The 20,247-nt window shown below is 41.9% G+C and overlaps 1 protein-coding gene across 2 annotated transcripts in view; it reads right to left on the bottom strand.

Annotated features, from left to right (window-relative positions):
- NT5DC2 (5'-nucleotidase domain containing 2) overlaps positions 1 to 20,247 on the bottom strand; it is a 70,916-nt gene that overhangs the window by 31,561 nt on the left and 19,108 nt on the right. For both annotated transcript variants that reach the window (XM_054034532.1, XM_054034533.1), the window contains exons 4-6: positions 19,376 to 19,431; positions 14,977 to 15,070; positions 1,203 to 1,331 (exon numbers count right to left, since the gene is read on the bottom strand). In XM_054034532.1, the coding sequence (XP_053890507.1) occupies positions 1,203 to 1,331; positions 14,977 to 15,070; positions 19,376 to 19,431 (279 nt within the window). The remainder of the gene's footprint in view (positions 1 to 1,202; positions 1,332 to 14,976; positions 15,071 to 19,375; positions 19,432 to 20,247) is intronic.

Genomic DNA, 20,247 nt, shown 5'->3' with positions numbered 1-20,247 from the left:
AGTGTAAACATTCAGTCGGTGTTTTGAAACACCAACATCTTTTAGCTCACAGATCTTTTTGTATTTTGCAACTAATTATAAAAAGGTGATACTATCCATGCTCTTATCACGTAACCTCATAAAGACAGGATAAACCTGTCTGTCCTCCAATCACCCCAGTAGGATACGAACGCCACAGGAGTAAAATAGAACATCATCAGTTAGCCCTTGTCCAGTTGTTCTTACACTTTGGAATAGTATGGGTTGAAAGGATGCATCTTCCCTAGGAAAACGAGGATTTAACACAAGGTAAAAATCTTAGCGAACATAAGTTAAGTAAGACAAAGCAGTTGGAGTTTTCACACATTAGCAGGTTGAGGTAAACCAGGTTTACCTTGAACTACCTTGTCTTCACTAGGATTTTACCTGGAGTTAGAACATTCTTTTTTCCCCACAGGGAAGACAAAAAGTGCAGTGATGCAGTCCTTACCTTTAGGTGAAAATTTGCACACTGCTTCTCATAAGACCCCACTTAAACAAGTAGGAACTGAGAGCCCCTGCCCATGGAGGAGAAACCATATGTCCTACATGGGGGAGACCTGGAGTCTTTTAGGGCTCTATCTAGGTCAAAGGACGCATGGGACTCACCAAAATTTTACCTATAAATTAACTGAAAATTCAGAATACAACCAAGCCATTAGGCTAGTCAATAATCCCCTCACGTGAGTGAAAAAGATATCCTGCCCATATTGGTGGGCAACATCAGAAAAATTAGATCAATGCTAAGGTTTTGGGGTGGTTTTTTGGAGGGGTGAGGGTCTGGTTTTTTTTGTTTTTTGTTTTTTTTAAATTGCCCCTTTTAAATAAGGGAGGATCAGACAATGGTCTACAAATAAAAGCTGGGATTCCTGAAGCACGTTGAATTAAATAATTCAACTCTTCTGTCATTTTTGGGGCCCTGACCTAGCAGGCCTCTAAACACTACCAAAATAAATGTTAAAATAATAATATAGTGATCTAATAGTATACAAAGAGATCTCAAATGTTTTTTTAAAAAAGCACTGTATGTGCACCAAGGCTCCCCAATTAAAAAACTAGATGTTAGAAATAATAAATCTTGAGTTTGATAGTACAGAGTTCACAAGTAACAACAAAAAGACATAATATTAACTGTGCCATATACACACTGTTACATCAGCATTTCAAGTGTTCCTTATACTCACAGATATGTCCTTGTAAAGATGAACCTGGTCAAACTCAATGCCATGATTTATGAAATAGTCAATGACAGAGGAGAGCAGGGTCATTTCAGGAAGGGAGAAGATGTCCATGAATTGTTTAATTGAAGGACCCTGATCAGAAGGGGAAAAAAAGTTGTATTAGAAATTGCAAGAAAGCTGTGAATGTGGTGTTAAAGAGTTCAGAATGGTTTCCCATGCCAATTAAAGGTGTGTGTGTGTGCGTGTGTGTGTATATAAAACTTGTACCCCTGCCCTTCCCCCGAGCTTCACAAGCTAATTAGGGTTGGCTAAGATCAGTTTCCAGATGAGACCTCCAAAGCAAGCCTAGGTACTGCTGAATGCATCAGCGACTTAGAAGGTGACACTCTGCCCTTAAATTAGGTACTTATATAATGTAACAGTTCTTTGGAGCACTTGACAAAACAGGTTTCCTGACCACTGTGGTCATTAGATAACCACAGCACTTTCTATAAGATATGGGGAATTAGCCAACCTAATACAGTATTCTTCGTTTCATGTTCAGAACTGTTGTACAACATTGCAGTGCACTGAGAAATGGTTGTGTTCCACTCCCGAAGGGACTACAGGTATCCCTGTAAATCCCCCTTATCCATCTCACAAGAGTGCCAGGAGGCTTAGTTAAATGTTTATGATGTGTTTCAAGACTCTCAGATGCAAAGGCATCAACACTTCAAAATATTATGCTTAATTATTCTCCTGGTGAGGATTCAGATGGTATTTAACTGATCAACAAGTAGCAAAATGATTTAAACAATGTGTGCCCAAAAGATAACAATGGTCAGAAAACTCCTGCCACACAATGTGATAGCTCCCCAGTTATTTCAAGCCCATTAATTATACAAAGGCTGAGTTTATTGTAAAAGTTATAAAATTAGTAATAAAAAATTAAATGTCTATGGGCCTAATTTGGCCCTGCTGTGAGTAGATGTTACTCTAGAGATTGCATCGTCAAACAGCAGTTTTTGGACCAGGAATTCTAGTTTAATACAATTTGCTAGCTTTATACATGTAGCGCTCTCTCTTCTTAAATACAACAGGACTTTGCCAGAACACAGATACAAAATAACCACCACTGCATCTCTTTCTGATGTACAAAATTTGGAAGAGAGATTCCCAAATCTCTCCTGAGAGCTGCAGATGAATAAGTAATTTAGCTTTTCATTTGTCTAGTGCCAGAGTGGCTGTAAGAATAATTAAAGACATCTGGTGACGGAAAAGCAGTTTGGAAAGTGCTTAGAACTGCTCAAGACTATCTAGCTATTAAGGATATCTGTGCACTAATTGCATACCCCAGAGCCTGGAAGTTTGACCCATAAACAAATTCCCTAGCAAATAGAGACCTATAGGCCCAGCAAGCTCCAGCATGTCCATGGCCTCAAAGTCAATGCATATAAAGGAAGTAACATGGAAAGTATACACACATAGTATACAGATATGAGGAGGTGATCATAGAAAGCCTGTACCCCTGAAGGAGAGAGGGTGAGTGCTGACTCACTAAGAAATGTATGTCATCAAACGCTCTAGACGCAGTAGGCATCTTTCATCAGGCACAAGAGATAGAACGTTTCCAGAAACATTTTCCAGATGTTTAGTGTCCCCAATCCCATGGTGACAAAAGCACTATCACAGAGCTCAATGACAGCTCCTCCTCCTCCTCCATGGCTAGTCATTACTGAGGGAAACTATGTGCCAGTTCCTCAAACCAAGCCACAAAAAAGCGTTGCATCCAGGCAACCTGCACAGAATTAAGTTAAGATACTGTTCCATTTCATCCCAGATGGAAGAGTCCATTGGTTCATCCATTGTATTAGATATCTATTACAAGAGTGTTAAAATACAAGTGACATTTTAATTGATAAAACATAGCTACCTAGATTGGAATTTGGTTAGGAGACTCATGTTGAGACCTTTGCTCTTGCAAAAGCATCATGCAATTGTTAATGACCAGAAGTAGTAAGGACGTATTTTTACATCTAATCCAAGGCCTTGTCTACACTACGAGAGTAGTTCGATTTAACTTAAATCGAATTTTTGGAATCGATATTGCAAAGTCGAACGTGTGTGTCCACACTAAGGACAGTAATTCGACTTTGTGAGTCCACACTAACGGGGAAAGCGTCGACATTGGAAGTGGTGCACTGTGGTCAGCTATCCCACAGTTCCCGGAGTCCCCACTGCCCATTGGAATTCTGGGTGGAGCCGCAAATGCCTTCTGGGTAAAAAAAAAAAATGTGTCCAGGGTGCTTTTGGGTAACTGTCGTCATCCGTCCATCACTCCCGCCCTCCCTCCCTGAAAGCGCCGGCGGGAAATCAGTTCGCGCACTTTTCTAGTCAGTGACAGCGCGGACGCCACAGCACTGCGAGCATGGAGCCTGCTGCAACCATCACTGCAGTTGTGGCCGCTCTCAACGCCTCGCAACTTATCATACACCTTTCCCTGAGGCAGATGCAGAAAAGTCAGGCGAGGAGGCTACGTCAACGCGGTGATGGCCTGAAGTCTGAGAGTAGCACAGACCTCTCAGAAAGCAGGGGACCCAGCGCCGAGAACATCACGGTGGCAATGGGTCATGTTGATGCCGTGGAAAGGAGATTCTGGGCACGGGAAACAAGCACTGAGTGGTGGGACCGCATAGTGCTGCAGGTCTGGGATGAATCCCAGTGGCTGCGAAACTTTCGCATGCGGAAGGGAACTTTCCTGGAACTTTGTGAGTTGCTGTCCCCTGCCCTGAAGCGCAATGACACCCGGATGCGAGCAGCCCTGACTGTCCAGAAGCGAGTGGCCATAGCCCTGTGGAAGCTTGCAACGCCAGACAGCTACCGGTCAGTCGCGAACCAGTTTGGGGTGGGCAAATCTACCGTGGGGGTTGTTGTGATGCAAGTAGCCAAGGCAATCGTTGATGTACTGCTGCCAAAGGTAGTGACCCTGGGAAACGTGGAGGCCATCATAGATGGCTTCGCAGCGATGGGATTCCCAAACTGCGGTGGGGCCATAGATGGAACTCACATCCCTATCCTGGCACCGGAACACCAGGCCAGCCAGTACATTAACAGAAAGGGCTACTTTTCCATGGTGCTGCAAGCACTGGTGGACCACAGGGGACGTTTTACCAACATCTACGTGGGATGGCCGGGCAAGGTTCATGACGCTCGTATTTTCAGGAACTCTGGTCTGTTTAGACGGCTGCAGCAAGGTATTTACTTCCCGGACCACAAAATAACTCTTGGGGATGTGGAGATGCCTATAGTCATCCTCGGGGACCCAGCCTACCCGCTAATGCCCTGGCTCATGAAGCCCTATACTGGCGCCCTGGACACTGAAAAAGAACTCTTCAACTACCGGCTGAGCAAGTGCAGAATGGTGGTGGAGTGTGCTTTTGGCCGTCTCAAGGGGAGATGGAGAAGCTTACTGACTCGCTGTGATCTCAGCGAAACCAATATCCCCATTGTTATTGCAGCTTGCTGTGTGCTCCACAATCTCTGTGAGAGCAAGGGGGAGACCTTTATGGCGGGGTGGGAGGTTGAGGAAAATAGCCTGGCTGCTGATTACTCACAGCCAGACAGCCGGGCGATTAGAAGAGACCAGCGGGAAGCGCTGTGCATCCGGAAGGCTTTGAAAGCAAAGTTCCTGAGTGAGCAGGGTAACCTGTGACTTTAAAGTTTGTGTATTGAGAAGCTAAACCTGCCCCCGTTTCTTTACCCAGTTAATGTTGACTATCCTATCCAGTTACATACCCCCTTCACCCCACTTCCAACACACGTTTCAAAATAAAAATAGTTCTACTTTGTTAAAGCACACCGTTTTCTTTAATACTGTATTCGCGGGAATTTTTTAAAACTGGGACGCAGACTGTGGTGCGGAGCGGGTGTACTGTAGTGGCGCGAATGCAGCTTCTAAACTCAAGGATTGACAGGCTCCGCTGCGGTGGGATGGTTGTTTCAACGGAGCCTGTCACCCCTCCTGATAGGGACTGTGTGTATGGGGGGGTCTATGTGACTTTGTGGCAGGGGGAGGACGGTTACAGATCCCCTGCTGTGTGGCTCTGTGATCCTGCCTAAGGACCGCCGCTTAAGATCTGTAACTGCCCTCCCCTGCCACAAAGTCACAGAGCAACCCACCCCCCACCACATAACATGAAAACAACCTCCCAGACTAACCAGGGTAACTAGTCACTGCATCACTGCACTATGTATGTGCCCTGCTGCTGTGCCTGCCCCCGACTATATACCCTGCCAAAGGTGACTGTCCTGTCGAATTACCAACCCCCTATCCCCCCCTCCTCCAAAAGAACATGATGGAAACAGTAGTTAACAGAAACGTATTTTTTATTATCAACCAAACATGGAACTGGGAAAGTGAAACTTGGACGGGGGCTTGTGTCAGGCGGGAAGGAAAGAACTTGTCAAATTTTGGGGAATGAGAGCCTTCTGCTGCTCGAGCTCTCTGCAGGGGTGGAGTGAGAGTTAGCAGGGACTCTGCCGCCTCTCCTTCTGTGCACTTTGGGTGAGGGGAGTATGGGACTTGGTGGCGGGGGAAGGTGGTTAGAGATGGACTGCAGCGGGGCTCTGTCCTCCTGCCTCCGTTCCTGCAGAACATCCACAAGGCGCCGGAGCGTGTCCGTTTGCTCCCTCATTAGTCCAAGCAGGGTTTGAGTCGCCTGCTGGTCTTCCTGACGCCACCTCTCCTCCCGATCCATGTTGGCTTGGTGCATTCGGGTCAAGTTCTCCCGCCACTGGGTCTGCTGTGCTGCCTGGGCTCTGGAGCAGGCTATAAGCTCCGAGAACATGTCCTCCCGTGTCCTCTTCTTCTTATGCCTAATCCGCGCTAGCCTCTGGGAGTGTGATGACAGGCTAGGTTGTGAGACAGTCGCAGATGGGGCTGTGGGAATGGGAAAAAGGGAGTGAATTCCTCAGAAAGATAAATGTAGTTGTGAACAAAGAACATAGTCTTTCTCTGTGAACAAGACCATGCACAGCACCTATCACATGCGCACTCAGCACAAGGTCGAATTCTCGGCCTTCGCATTCAGTGCCTGGGGTCTTCTACAGCACATTTGAGAAGCCTCTCAGGAGAACGGAATTTCTGTTGCAGGCAGACATGGTAAGCCGTAGACTTGTGGCAGCTTAAAACTTTAATATTAGCAATGGCCTCATTTCACATTGAAATCAATGTCGGTCCCTGCTGCCAGCAATTCGGCAAGCAGGAAGTCTGCTCCTGTCCCACACCCTCGCGGCTGTCCCCGGGAACGATCCCTTTCGGCTGCCCCTCTCCCGCCTCCACCGCGTGGCTGCAAACCAGCGGTTACAGTTCTGTAAAGGAACGGCAAAGCAGTCCCAACACTAACATTCCCCTACCTCATTCAAAGCAGGTCATCATGAGCGACATCACCCTCATGAGGATCTCTGACAGCGAGAAAGAGAGAATGCTCCGGGAAAGCCTGCAAAGACCAGGGCCGTATGCCGCCATGCTGTGCAGAGCAATGATTCCAGAGTACTTGATAGTCTCGTGGCGTGGCAACGTGTCCTACTACGGAGGACCCAATAAGGCCGCTCTCCCCAAGAACCTAATGCAGCGGATTTCCAATTACCTCCAGGAGAGCTTCCTCGAGATGTCACAGGAGGATTTCTGCTCCATCCCCGGACATATAGACCGCATTTTACTGTAGCTGCTGTAGCAGTGACTAACCAGTAGAGCGGCTTGGGCAGGACAATCATGCAAAACCGGACATTGCTAGATTTTTTTTCAATAGTTGCACTGCCCATGACTGAACCGTTAAGCTAATCAAACTAATCATGAGAAACCCATTTTTTAAATTGTTAATATTCCTGTTCTGTTACAAATAAATGTTTAGATTTTTACAACACTTACTGGCTGATCCTTCCCCAGATTCTGTGTCCGGGGTAACGGCTGGGGAGGGTTGGTAGGGGATCTCTGTAAGGGTGATGAAGAGATCCTGGCTGTCGGGGAAATCAGCGTTGTGAGCGCTGTCGACTGCCTCGTCCTCCTCATCTCCTTCCTCATCTTCCCCGTCCGCTAACATGTCCGAGGATCCAGCCGTGGACACTATCCCATCCTCAGAGTCCACGGTCACTGGTGGGGTAGTGGTGGCGGCCGCACCGAGGATGGAATGCAGTGCCTCGTAGAAACGGGATGTCTGGGGATGGGATCCGGAGCGTCCGTTTGCCTCTTTGGTCTTCTGGTAGCCTTGTCTCAGCTCCTTGATTTTCACGCGGCACTGCGTTACATCCCGGCTGTATCCTCTCTCTGCCATGTCTTTAGAGATCTTCTCGTAGATCTTTGCATTCCGTCTTTTGGATCGCAGCTCGGAAAGCACGGACTCATCGCCCCACACAGCGATGAGATCCAAGACTTCCCGATCAGTCCATGCTGGGGCCCTCTTTCTATTCTGAGATTGCACGGCCATCACTGCTGGAGAGCTCTGCATCGTTGCCAGTGCTGCTGAGCTCGCCACGATGTCCAGACAGGAAATGAGATTCAAACTGGCCAGACAGGAAAAGGAATTCAAATTCAAATTTTCCCGGGGCTTTTCCTGTGTGGCAGTTCAGAGCATCCGAGCTCGTACTGCTGTCCAGAGCGTCAACAGAGTGGTGCACTGTGGGATAGCTCCCGGAGCTATTAGCGTCGATTTCCATCCACACCTAGCCTAATTCGACATGGCCATGTCGAATTTAGCGCTACTCCCCTCGTCGGGGAGGAGTACAGAAGTCGAATTAAAGAGACCTCTATGTCGAACTAAATACCTTCGCGGTGTGGACGGGTGCAGGGTTAATTCGATGTAACGGCGCTAACTTCGACATAAACGCCTAGTGTAGACCAGGCCCAAGAGACAGCACCTTCTTTATTAACTGATTTAACAACTTGTATTACTTTTCATCTTTCAGTATGAAGAGATTTAATTATATTTATTGCACAAGAGCATTCTGGCACTACTAAGATGACAAGAATACTGAATCTGTCTATTTAATCCGACCATTGGTTCATCAAGACTAATGCCATGCCTTTGGCAGAGGTCAATAGTGGATACTTCAGGGGAAAACCAAAACCCCATAGAATGCATGTATGCAGCAACAGAATGTCAAGAGGCGTCTGAAGAATTCTGCCCTGAACCTTATGGCAAGGAGATCATGATGGTCTCTCCTGATGTTAAAGTCTATGAGATTAGACCACAAAGTGGTTTATTTATATTTTAGCTTGGTTATAGAATTACCTAACCCCTTTTAAAATACAGTATTTATTCCATGACCTCATTACAGTGCATTCCACAGAGTAACTGAATACTCATCTCCTCATACTATGGGAGTTGAGTAACAAGGAGGAGGGACTGATCAGTTTCTGCTACGCCCTCCATAATGTAATTCATATACTTTAGTCAAGCCCCCTTCTAATGCTTCTCCCTTCCAGACTTTAAAAAAAAGTTGGAAGTTCAGAGCACAATATTACACCTCTGAACTAAAAAAGCATATAAATCCTTATGGATTTACTATCCACCGACACGAACTGTCTCATAGTTCTTCAAAGGATACTGCAAATATTCAGCTCAAGAAAGAATACAAATGGATTTTGAAAGTGATTTTGCTCTCCTTACTGCAAGCCCCCGTAGCTTAGAAAGTGATCATTAAAAAGAGATCCAGTGTAGCTATGAAGTGATGGTGAGGGAATTTCTTCTCCTCCTTTACAGCAAGGAGAGTCAAAGGAATTTAAATTTGTGCACAGTGATTTTAACAAATACCTTATAGGTCCAGATTAGAAACTAAGAAGGCAAGCCAAACATCTGTGATAAACTTCAGGAGTTTAGGGGGAATCTGTTTTAATTAGTAAGCAATCAGCAGAAGCACAGAAAACATTAGCTTTAGTTCCTCGGAAAGTACTTGTAGGAACTTTGTGCTGACGTTCTATATTTCTGATTCTAATATAGACTTCCAATTCTCTCATTATGCATTTTATTTAATTCAATTAGTCTTTAATCATTTAGAATTGAATAATTCCTTCGAAGTACACTACAGACACAGGAAGTTTAAAAGTTTGCATTTAGCTGGGAAAGATACAGTAGAGAGAATTTGCTGAACCAGAAATAATACCTAATGGCAGATGAGAGACTTGTTGCAGCTCCAGGTCTTTCTGACACAAATCTTATGCAACATGTACTGTTGTGTTTGGAATGATAATATTAAAAGTCTGGAAGGGAATAAGAAAATAGACTTTTCTCCTAATTATGATTAAGATTTGACAAACTTGGTTGAACCACACTGCATAAACAAGCTGAAGAGGGAGAATTCCATTTTTTCTAGTTTCATAAAATAAACCTGACCCTCTCTAAAACTGATGTGCTCATCTTAGCCCAGGACAGGGCAGGGCAGTTTCCAGAAGGAACCATAAAAAGCATTATACACATTAGCCCTTTAATCCATGTAATAAATTCTTAACATGCTTAAGTGTCAGTCATCTGCCTACTAGCAAGAGTCAATAATAAAATCTACCATGGATTTCCCAACATGTGAGCAAATTTAAGTCCCGATTCCCCAGTAGGGACTGGAGTATGTTCGGTGATATTTGAGGGGCCTTTGCACGTGTCTCACACATGCACAGACCTGGAGAAGAGCTCCATGTAAGCTCAAAACCTTGTCTCTCACCAACAGAAGTTGGTCCAGTAAAAATAAATAAATAAAATAAAAATAAAAAAAAAAATTCTCCCCCACCTTGTCTCTCTAACATGCACAGAGTATCATTGACTGGCTCCTGAACAAGCCAGATCTTCATTGCTCATCACAAAAGGAAGATTCTCCTTGTGAAAAGGGGGAAGAATTAAAAAAAAAAATAAGTAAAATGATCTCCCTGGTCTCAAAAATGGGAACAAAAGGAAAAAAAAATTGATGAAAATGTTAATGTGTCTAAGAGATCACAAAGAAAGGTAGCTAGTTATATTAGAGCACAAGTACTACTGTAGCTATACTTCATACTTAAAGCAGGTGCAAGTCAAAAAAATTTGGAAGTTTGCTATTCACAAAAAGAGTTACATTTATGAGTACTGTGTGTACACATATTTCACATTCTAAACAGACATACATGCAACTTAAGAGCTGTGAATAATTCTCGGATACAAAGTATTTGCTTTTCCAAAGGGCTAACAGCTCAGATTAGCCTTTCCCATGATAGAGAAATCAAAGTGACCTTGGGTTGTTGACTTAGCACAACTGACTTGCAGGGATATTACTAGAATGTTTTGAGGAAGCCTGCAGTTCAGCTACCAGATGATTCACCAATGCCAGAACTAACTCAGGGTCTGAAATGAGATTGGGGGTCGGATTTATGAACTTAGTTTTTCCCAAAGCTTCCATGGCACGAAGCTAGACAGTTCTTCCAAAAAGAACATTTGACTCCAGCCCAGCTCCTTTTCAGCCAATGTAGACAAAATTGAAAGGTGCCAGTGGAAGAAACTTAATATTGCCAGACCTCTGACTGTGCAAAAAACCCAAAACACAGCAAATCTGATCCACAGAGAATAATTAAAAAGCAGTTTCTGGAGCCCTATGCAGTGCTGAAGGCAGATGGATTTCTCTGGCTGTCTGTGCTGCTCATACATGCACTTGAATAATAATGCAGGCTCAAGGTTAACCGATGCACATTCATTCTCTGGAAATAGTATTCAAGACAAATGGAAGTATTAAATCCAACATACCTTTTATATTTAACATTTAAAAATGCTTTTTGAGTGAAAAAACCTATCTAAAGATATCTGAGCTATAATGTAGCTCATCATGGAATAGGAATTATAAATTCTAATTCTGTAGTAGGAGACAATATATTCATGTAATGTTTAAGAAAAGTTTTGTAAACGAGTTCCAATAGTTCATGAATTAGGGACCCAATCTTATGGGATTCCAGGGTCTTCTGAATAGATTATTTAGGTTAATCTTTCTATCTACTCAATGGAACTCAGTGCTCAGTCTAGAAGATAACATCAAAGATGCTTAGTTTTGCAGTTCTCAAACTGTGGATTTGTGTCTCCAGAGATAACATGCTTGTTAACAGCAAAAATCTTTTTAAATAAAATAAATAAATAGGTGAGAAATAACAGACCTCAACCCAATTGTCCCTCTGCAATGTACACAGAACCTCTCTCTAAAAGTGAAAAGTTTCAAAAAGTTCAATGAATAGAAGATTGTTGGGGACGGAATAGATCTGGACAAGGAGAAGTCTGGAGATAAACGTGAGACAGGAGGGACAGGCAGTAGAAACAAATGTTAAACAGTTTGAGCAGCATATTCCAGAAGTCTTGAGGTCTTTGAGGGTAGCCTTCATTGATTTGAGATCTACCATAACTTTCCCTCACTAGAAGGGAAAACCTATAATGGCAGCAGGCCATAAAAGAGGCCCAGTTTGGGAATATTTTAATTAAGTTCCTCTACCTGTGGGTAAGACAGGCATGTGTGCAAAATGCAAACAGCGCAACAAAGAAATGCAAGGTCTGGTTGCCCGAACGAAACATCATGAGAAGTATCCCTTCTCAGGAGGAAGCTGCGTTGAGGATGAAAGGAACATGTCTGAACATGCAGGATCTTCAGGGGGTAAACTTTTTTATTTCATACTTCTTTCTTAAGGACTGCCTGTCTTCCTTCTGGAAGATTCTTCAATTCTCATGTTTGAGAAAAAAAATATATAGTTGTTATTCTATGGTACTATCATTTTAGATGCAGTTGTGATCAAAAATAAATATCTGCAATAGGCAGATCTTCCTTTTACAATTTCACCTTTAAAGTAGTACTGAGTGTCAGTGAATGTAATGAGTAATACTAAATGAGCAGTATGGTAATAATCATTAAATAACTGCATTGACTTATTTTGTTTAGGAGAATCCATCCTCAACATACAGGATTCTGAAGACGCTCTACCTTCAAGATCACCACCATTTTCTATAGTTTCAGAGTTATGTGCCAATGATAGTGTTTCAGTCACATCATGTATGTCACGTGGCCACAGTATATCACTAGTAGCAAAAAGGAAAAGAAAAAAAAATCTCCATCATCCAGAAACAACCATAGGTAAGTTTGTGATGAGAACTAGCAAATTACAAAAAGAGGTAATTGATGAAAAAATTGCCCTGTTTGTTTATGCAACAAACTCTCCTTTCCATATTATTGAGAACCCATACTTCATTAACATGGTTCAGTCATTAATACCAGGATACAGTCCACCCAACAGAGCAGATGTCACAGGCAAATTGCTGGATAAAGTGTATGAAAGAGAAATTGAGCAGTGTGCAAAAGTCTAGAGGGTAAAATTGTTAACCTCAGTCTTGATGGGTGGAGCAATGTCCACAATGATCCAGTTGTATGTGCTTGTGTGATAACAGAAGGGAGGAATGTCTTTCTTACAGAAACAATTGATACATCAGGAAATGCACACACAGCAGAATACTTACAAGAAGTACACCTCTACCCCGATATAAACGCTGTCCTCAGGAGCCCAAAATCTTACTGTGTTATAGGTGAAATCGTGTTATATCGAACTTGCATTGATCCACCGGAGTGCGTAGCCTCGCCCTCCGGGAGCGCTGCTTTACTGCGTTACATCTGAATTCATGTTATATCGGGTCGCGTTATATCAGGGTAGAGATGTAACAGTAAAAGCTATAACAAACTTTGAAAAAAAAAAATCAAATGTCTAGTACGCAGCTTGGTCACAGACAATGCTGCAAATGTATCCAAGATGAGAAGAAATTATTTAGAAGGGAGTCCCAAGCTAATAACATACTGTTGCAGTGCTCATTTGATGCACTTCAGTGTTCCAGAAATAAAGACTAATGTTGAAATTGCAAAATACTCTGTAAACCACTTTGCAACAGCTGCTCTGAAAAAAGTGGGAGGAACCAAGCTCACTCTCCCACAAGACGTGCAATGGAACTCAGTAGCAGACTGTTTTGAGCACTATCCTAATCGGATGACAGTTTGTGAACAAAATCATGACAAAATAGATGGCACTGTCACAGCCAAAGTTCTCAACATTGGGCTTAAGAGAAATGTTGAACACATGCGGAGTTCCCTGAAGCCTATTTCTGTAGCTTTGAACAAAGTGCAGGGAAATAGCTGTTTTATGCTGATGCTGTTGAAATTTGGAAGGAACTGAGTGAGATTTTAAAAAAGAGAAATATGCAATGACAGAGTTAAATTACAAGCATAAAAAAAAAAAAAGATGGGACAAGCACTATCTCCAGTTCATTTTCTTGCAAATATTCTCAATACTCAGTACCCGGGTCAAAGCTTAACTGCTGAAGAAGAGGGAATTTGCTGGATGTCCATGTCATAGCCATCATCCCTCCATAATGCCAACTATAATAAACTTCAGAGCTAAGGGTGAACCATTCAAGAAATAGATGTTTGCTGATGTTTTAAAGAAAGTCACACCAGTGAAGTGGTGGAAGTCACTTAAGCACTTGGATTCAGAGACTGCTGAAGTGATAATCTCACTTAACAGTAGCTTCTTCTGCCAGTGTAGAAAGAATATTTTCTTCCTTTGGACTAATTCATTCCAAATTGAGAAATCGTTTGGGGCCTGAAAAAGCAGGAAAGCTTGTTTTTCCTTTTCCAATTATGAACAAACAGGAAAATGAAGGCGAAGACAATTGAGTTAGCTGCAGAAGCCAATATTTTGTTTCTCATGTTGACCTGGCTGACATATTTAAAAAAAAAAAATTTGACTATTTCATTTAACTATTTTAGTTTAAAACAATTTTAACAAAAACAAGCCTGACTTTAAAAAACTTGAACGTTTAATTAAATTCAAAAAGTCATATGCTTGTTTTGTTAAAATATTATATGTTTGCTGTTGGAGAAAAAAATCCAGAATACATAACATTGTTTTAGTTAAATAAACAAATTTAAATGTCTGTCTGGCGATGTTCTCCTCCGAATACAGCAGGGCAAGATAATCCTCCAAATATTAATGATTAGCCTGTTGAATTGGAGATAGTTCATCTCCCAATGACTTCATAAATCTCTGCTTCAATAACCTTTGGTAAATGAAATAACCAAACAATCATTCATTTTCTGATATAGCTGTAAAACTATTCTGAAAAGTTTTAAAAATGTATAGCGTGCACCTTCTAAAAATGAAACCTACATCTATCTCTGAGTTGTGAAGAATATGTATTAAGGTTATAACAATCAACAAGAATGCACTTTTATGTAAAAATCCATGATTAAATCGAGTCTTCCTGACTAGTGATTTAAATCCTGAACAGGCATCCCAGCATAGTTGGTACCTGGTGGATTTGATGTAAATCAAACTATGCTTGGGATGCCTGTTCACTAGAGAACACACACACACACGTTGGCTCTTTGCAGATATCAACTGCTGTTAAATGGCCTGATGACTGTCATTAATGAGGCGGGCTGGAACTGAATGGGTGACCTGAATGTGAAATACACCATACTTCATCGAGAGCCATTGAGTCCTGAACCAACACCCCAACAATTTAAAAAAAAAAAAAAAAAAAAAACATTTCCACAGGCAGATCTCAGCTTCTATACCCCCTTGAATAAACTCTGGGGTAAATTCCCACAAAAGCAGAATGTGTTTAAACTGGCAAGTGCTGTCCTTTTCTAATCTGGAATAAGCTATAGTCACTCTCACTTATTCCTTACATAGCAAGGTTCCCAGCTGATAGTAAAAGCCAACATATCAGTTTTAAAGAATGCACTGAAGTGCTGCCTACAATACCTTGCCATAGAAGTCACTCATCTGGTACAGTGGGATGTGCTGGGTACCACCATACAATTCAATAACCTCTTCATCAGGCACTGGCTTTAGCCCTCTACAAGACAAATCACACAAAAAATTGCATCACTAAATGTTAGCAGCCACTGGGCTGCAAACCAGAGAGGAAAGATAGGTAACCTCCTTTTATAAAGCTCTAAAGTGGACAAGAAGTGGATATTGGCATGAAGTCTGTTTTTACCACCACATGGCATTTCACTCATTAACAATTCTGAAAGAGCAGAGATAATCTTCCATAGGACATTTGTAAACAGGTACATAAGAACATAACATAAGAACGGCCATACTGGGTCAGACCAAAGCTCCATCTAGCCCAGTATCCTGTCTTCTGACTGTGGCCAATGCCAGGTGCCTCAGAGGGAATGAACAGAACAGGTAATCAAGGGATCCATCCTTTCGCCCATTCCCAGCTTCCTGCAAAGAGAGGCTAGGGACATCATCCCTGTCCATCCTGGCTAATAGCCATTAATGGACCAATCTTCCATGAACTTATCTAGTTCTTTTTTGAGCCCTCTTATAGTCTTGGCTTTCACAATATCCTCTGGCAAGGAGTTCCACAGGACTGCCGCTGCACATTGAGTGGATGTTTTCAGAGAACTATCCACAATGACTCCAAGATCTCTTTCTTCAGTGCTAACAGCTAATTTAGCCCTCATCATTTTATATGTATAGTTGGAATGTTTTCCAATGTGCATTACTTTGCATTTATCAACATTGAATTTCATCTGCCATTTTGTTGCCTAGTCACCCAGTTTTGAGAGATTCTTTTGTAGTTCTTCACAGTCTGCCAGGGACTTACCTACTCAAGATAGTTAACAGGCTCTAGCTTGATTGAGAAGGTTCTCTATACCTTGATTTAGTCAACATGGGAAAGACATTCTGGTTCCATATATTTTTATCTCAAGGAGGACATGCACCATTGAACAGATGTGACTGGCTTTGATCTTGCCACAGCAAGGTCAGACTAATGCAAGATGCAAGACTTCTCCATACTTTTTCTCAGAGAGAGACAGCACATGTATCAACCAAATATCAATGTACAATCTACAGCTAGTCAGCATTGTATAATTAAAATTCATCCAGAGCTCCTTCAGGTAATTACTGTATTACTAACTTAACATGGCAAGAAACTGTGATGGTGTAAGAAAAAGTTTCATGTGGTTTTGTATAACTTGTGCAAATACACCTCTAACTCGATATAACGCTGTCCTCGGGAGCCAAAAAAAAAATCTTACCGCATTATAGGTGAAACCGCGTTATATCGCATTTGCTTTGATCCACCGGAGTGTGTGTCCCGTCCCCCCCCCCCCCCCCGGAGCACTGCTTTACTGCATTATATCCGAATTCGTGTTATATCGGGTCAATTTATATCGGGGTAGGGGTGTATTTTTAAACACAGAACAGAGGCTAAAATATATTTTACTGGTTAGTTTAGCTTTCATAACCAAGGATGTTGTCTCTGTAAAAGACTATTCAACCTGGATAAACCTTACCTAATATGTGCCCCTAACATTCAACTATGCTTTCAGGATTTAAAAAGCTACGTAAAATTAGTCTGCGGATGTGGAGATGAGGCACACATTTATACAGTTTTTTGTAATTACTTGTTTTGCAAACTATTTACTCATCAAGCCAATGATGACCCTTTCTTCTGACTCAACAGATCAGAACATTCTCTTTGAAGAGAGGTTTTTTTTTTTTTTAAAGTTACCCTATTTGTTAAAAGAAAATTTAAATATTTACACAAAGTCAGTTTCTATAAACAGCTTTAAAAAAATATATTTGAAATAACCCTCTTATACAGGTTCAGTGAAGGATGTTGCAATGCCTGGGAACCATAAACAGGGTAGTGTTGAAAGAAAGAAATTCTCTTTGATTTTGGAACTCTGCCTCTGGTAATCTTGGGGTTTTAATGTAATCAGAGCTTAACTGCGAAAAGGCACTGTTCCACAAGTAAAACACAGTCAGCTTCCATAGTCAAAAAGCTCAGGAAACAAAACACACCCCATTTTATGAGTATTACTTTTAATACAGAAACCTAAAAAAAAAAAAAAAAAGGAACAGCTTATTTCTTAGGGCCAGAGTAGGATGGTTCCCTACTGCAGAGTCTCTCATGCTTTGTCTGGTCTGTTTCAAATATATAAGATATTGGTACTTGGGAGAGGGTAACAGAACAACCAGAATGATTAATGATGTTTTAAAGAGGCTTTTCTTGCTTTTGCCATAACATCATTAGGAGCCAAATCCCATGTCCATACTCCTACAAATTGTTTTTGAGAACTGTCAAGGGAGCCTGAGACTTTGAATGGACACTCTTAGGTCTCTATTGTAAATCTAAAACAAACTCATTGCAATCAGTAGACATTTACCCAAATTAGGACCTCAAAAGTTGGCCCTCACTGATTTAGTTCCCTGAATTAATAAAAAAAATCCCCCTTCACTGTCTATTCCTGCTTGGCAAAGCTGAATCAGATAAACGTATCCAATGACTTTAGACCAGCCTTCACTGTAGAAGGCAGCTCCAATATTATTGGATTTGTATGCACACACTGAGTAGAGAACAAAGTCCCCTGTACAGCACTGCTGTAATGAGCTACATGTTCTTAAAAGGGATATAGTACCACTGATCCACTCTTCTGCAATCTTAGAAAGGGGCTGTGATATGGGGAAAGGAATGCAAGAGCTGACTGAAACCTCCTGCCAACTGCAACACTGGCTGCTGAAAAGCAAAGAGGAATTCATTAGGTAGGAGACGGATCTCAGGGATGGGAGGGTTAAGAAGTTATGCCATCTCACTGTGCATGTACATGTCCCACCCGAACATCAGACCTATAGCTCATGACAGAATTCTCTAGCCACCTTCTCCCACGTAGAACACTGTGCTTTGGCTGCATCTTCTGGCCCTGTCCCAGTCCAAAGAAACTGGGGGAGAGGGAGCAGGGCAGCAACAGTGCCTCAAGAAAAAAAAAAAAAAAAAATTTAAAGGTGGAATGCCACCACAGCCTGTGACAGAGGAAGCCGATATTGACAAACATTTGTTACTTTGTTTAGATCCCTGTAACTCCTAGGGCCAGGGCCAGAGTTCCACACATGACATTAATTCTGTCCTTCCCAGTCTAATGATGTATATTGCTAACAGTAATGCACAACTGTTATTGAAGGTGCTGACAGCAGTGGGAAAGTCTGCAGACTATTTACTATTTTGGGTACCTGTTTCCTATTTGGGGGAGTTGAGGGAGGAGGGAGAAGAGAGACAGAGTGGACGATCAATATTGAAGCTTCACCTTGCTCCCTCAGTGTAAATGAATTGTTTGCTTAACATTGGCAAATATTTGATGTGCTTCATTTTGGGAGTCACTGGCCCAAAGTAGAGTGTAGAAGTATGGTGGGGACGTTAGCCATTAGTTGCCTTCATTTGGGAAAAAAATATTTAACTATTCCAGCCACCAAAAAAGTAGCAAAATATTTTGCTTTGTGTTCTCTGAAGGGCTTCAGAGTTTTTGCTTTGGAGCATTCGTTTGTTATATTACTTTGCATCGGTCTCATTGCTTCTAAAAGGAGAGTCTTCAAGTCCAATCCTGCAAGGTGCTGAGCAGGTTCAAGTCTCCCAGGGAAGTTAGTGGGACTTGTTGGTGCTTACACGACCAGACAGGATTAGGACTTGAAAAGCTTTTATATCAACTGTGTCACTCCAACTGCAAGGACGCAGCATGTAGTGAACGCAAGAGCAGCCAAAGTAACCAGTGTGCTACATACCAATGCTCTATTCAAGGACTTCTGGCCCACTTGTTTAAGAAAGGCACTCCCTATTATTTTTCTGGGCACTTTACTCAACTTTTTCCACTCAAGAAAAATGCCTCAGTTCAATGGAGTTAAATTCCATATCCTTATTTTCACCTCCAAACAGCTTTCTTTCCAGCATTGGTGAGCATACTCCTGTCAGAACAGGCTTTTTTCATGTATGGACAGCTCTACAAGAGTGAGGCTTTCCCTAGTTCAATGACTTAGTCAGAAAAGTTGCCCTAAGTAGACTGCACTGCAACCTGCAGACTTAGTGGGTTAAGTGATCAGATGCATCATTGTCCATAAAAAAAAATAATAATTAAATTTTCACTCCCACACTTGGCTCCATATGCTTGAAAAAACTGCAGCCACCTGTAACTGCATGTCAGGCAACAGCTTTGAATCATTACTTAGCAAGTGGAGACAGGATAAGCTAGAGAATGCTTTCCCCATTTAAAAAAAAAAAAAAAGTCAAAAACTTTACAGACGTGAGACTTTGCACTCCATCTTCAGCGTGAACCCTTGGGGCATTTAGTAAATGCATTCATATTTGACACACCTATATGCAGTTCCCAACTGGACATAATGGAAAGCATCAATCTTCATCAGAAGACTCTGTGAAGAGAGAAAGATGAACAGTCTTCATTGGTAGCATTTGGTATAAATTTAGTCAGGAAAAACAACAGATTAAGTTTACTGATGTCCCAAAGAAATAAAAAAAGGGAGAAAAATGAATTCTGGTTAAAACTAACCTAATCTGAATGTATTTTTAAGTTGTGCTTAAATCACTTCTCTTCTCTGCAACATTTTAGAAGCATCACAGGGAAAAATGCCAAATTGCCATGAACTGAAGCATTACATAATATTGCATTCCAATTCAGGACCTATTACAAACTTTCAGAGGGCTGCAGGTGGAAGAGGAATGGAATGCAGCAGTTCTTTAACATTAAAACAATCCTTTGTATACACATAGCAAGGGAGGGGCTTATGTGTAAGGAGATCTATAGCAAGTCACATCTTACTTAAGATTTGGCACAAAAACTTGAGTTATTAGTTCTGCTTATTTTCTTTTTATTCCATGCTCAAGTTCCCATTCTTGTACTCAAAAGGGAACATTAGACCTTCCCTCTTTTTGTATTGATCTTCTTTAATCACAAGGTATCCCTTCTTTTTCATTCCCCCAGGCATTACACAATACCCATAATGGAATTTAACCAAGTATGGCCTCTGAGACTAACCCAGTACCACTTTGAGAATCAGAGAGAAGAGTGTGATATCAGAACAATTTGTCCCTTCACCACTATGAGTGCAGGTTACATTGTTCCCTAATGTTCCTAAACTAAAAGGCACTCCCATATCTAGCATATCACCCTACTATTGCCAAGCCTCCATTCCCACCTTCTGAACAGGAATAAGCAGTTATGCTGAACC

Source organism: Malaclemys terrapin, chromosome 7 (assembly GCF_027887155.1).
Source record: "Malaclemys terrapin pileata isolate rMalTer1 chromosome 7, rMalTer1.hap1, whole genome shotgun sequence".
Classification (NCBI taxonomy): domain Eukaryota; kingdom Metazoa; phylum Chordata; order Testudines; family Emydidae; genus Malaclemys; species Malaclemys terrapin.
Note: the sequence above shows the minus strand (reverse complement) of the source record. Positions and strands in the feature narration are given on the sequence as shown.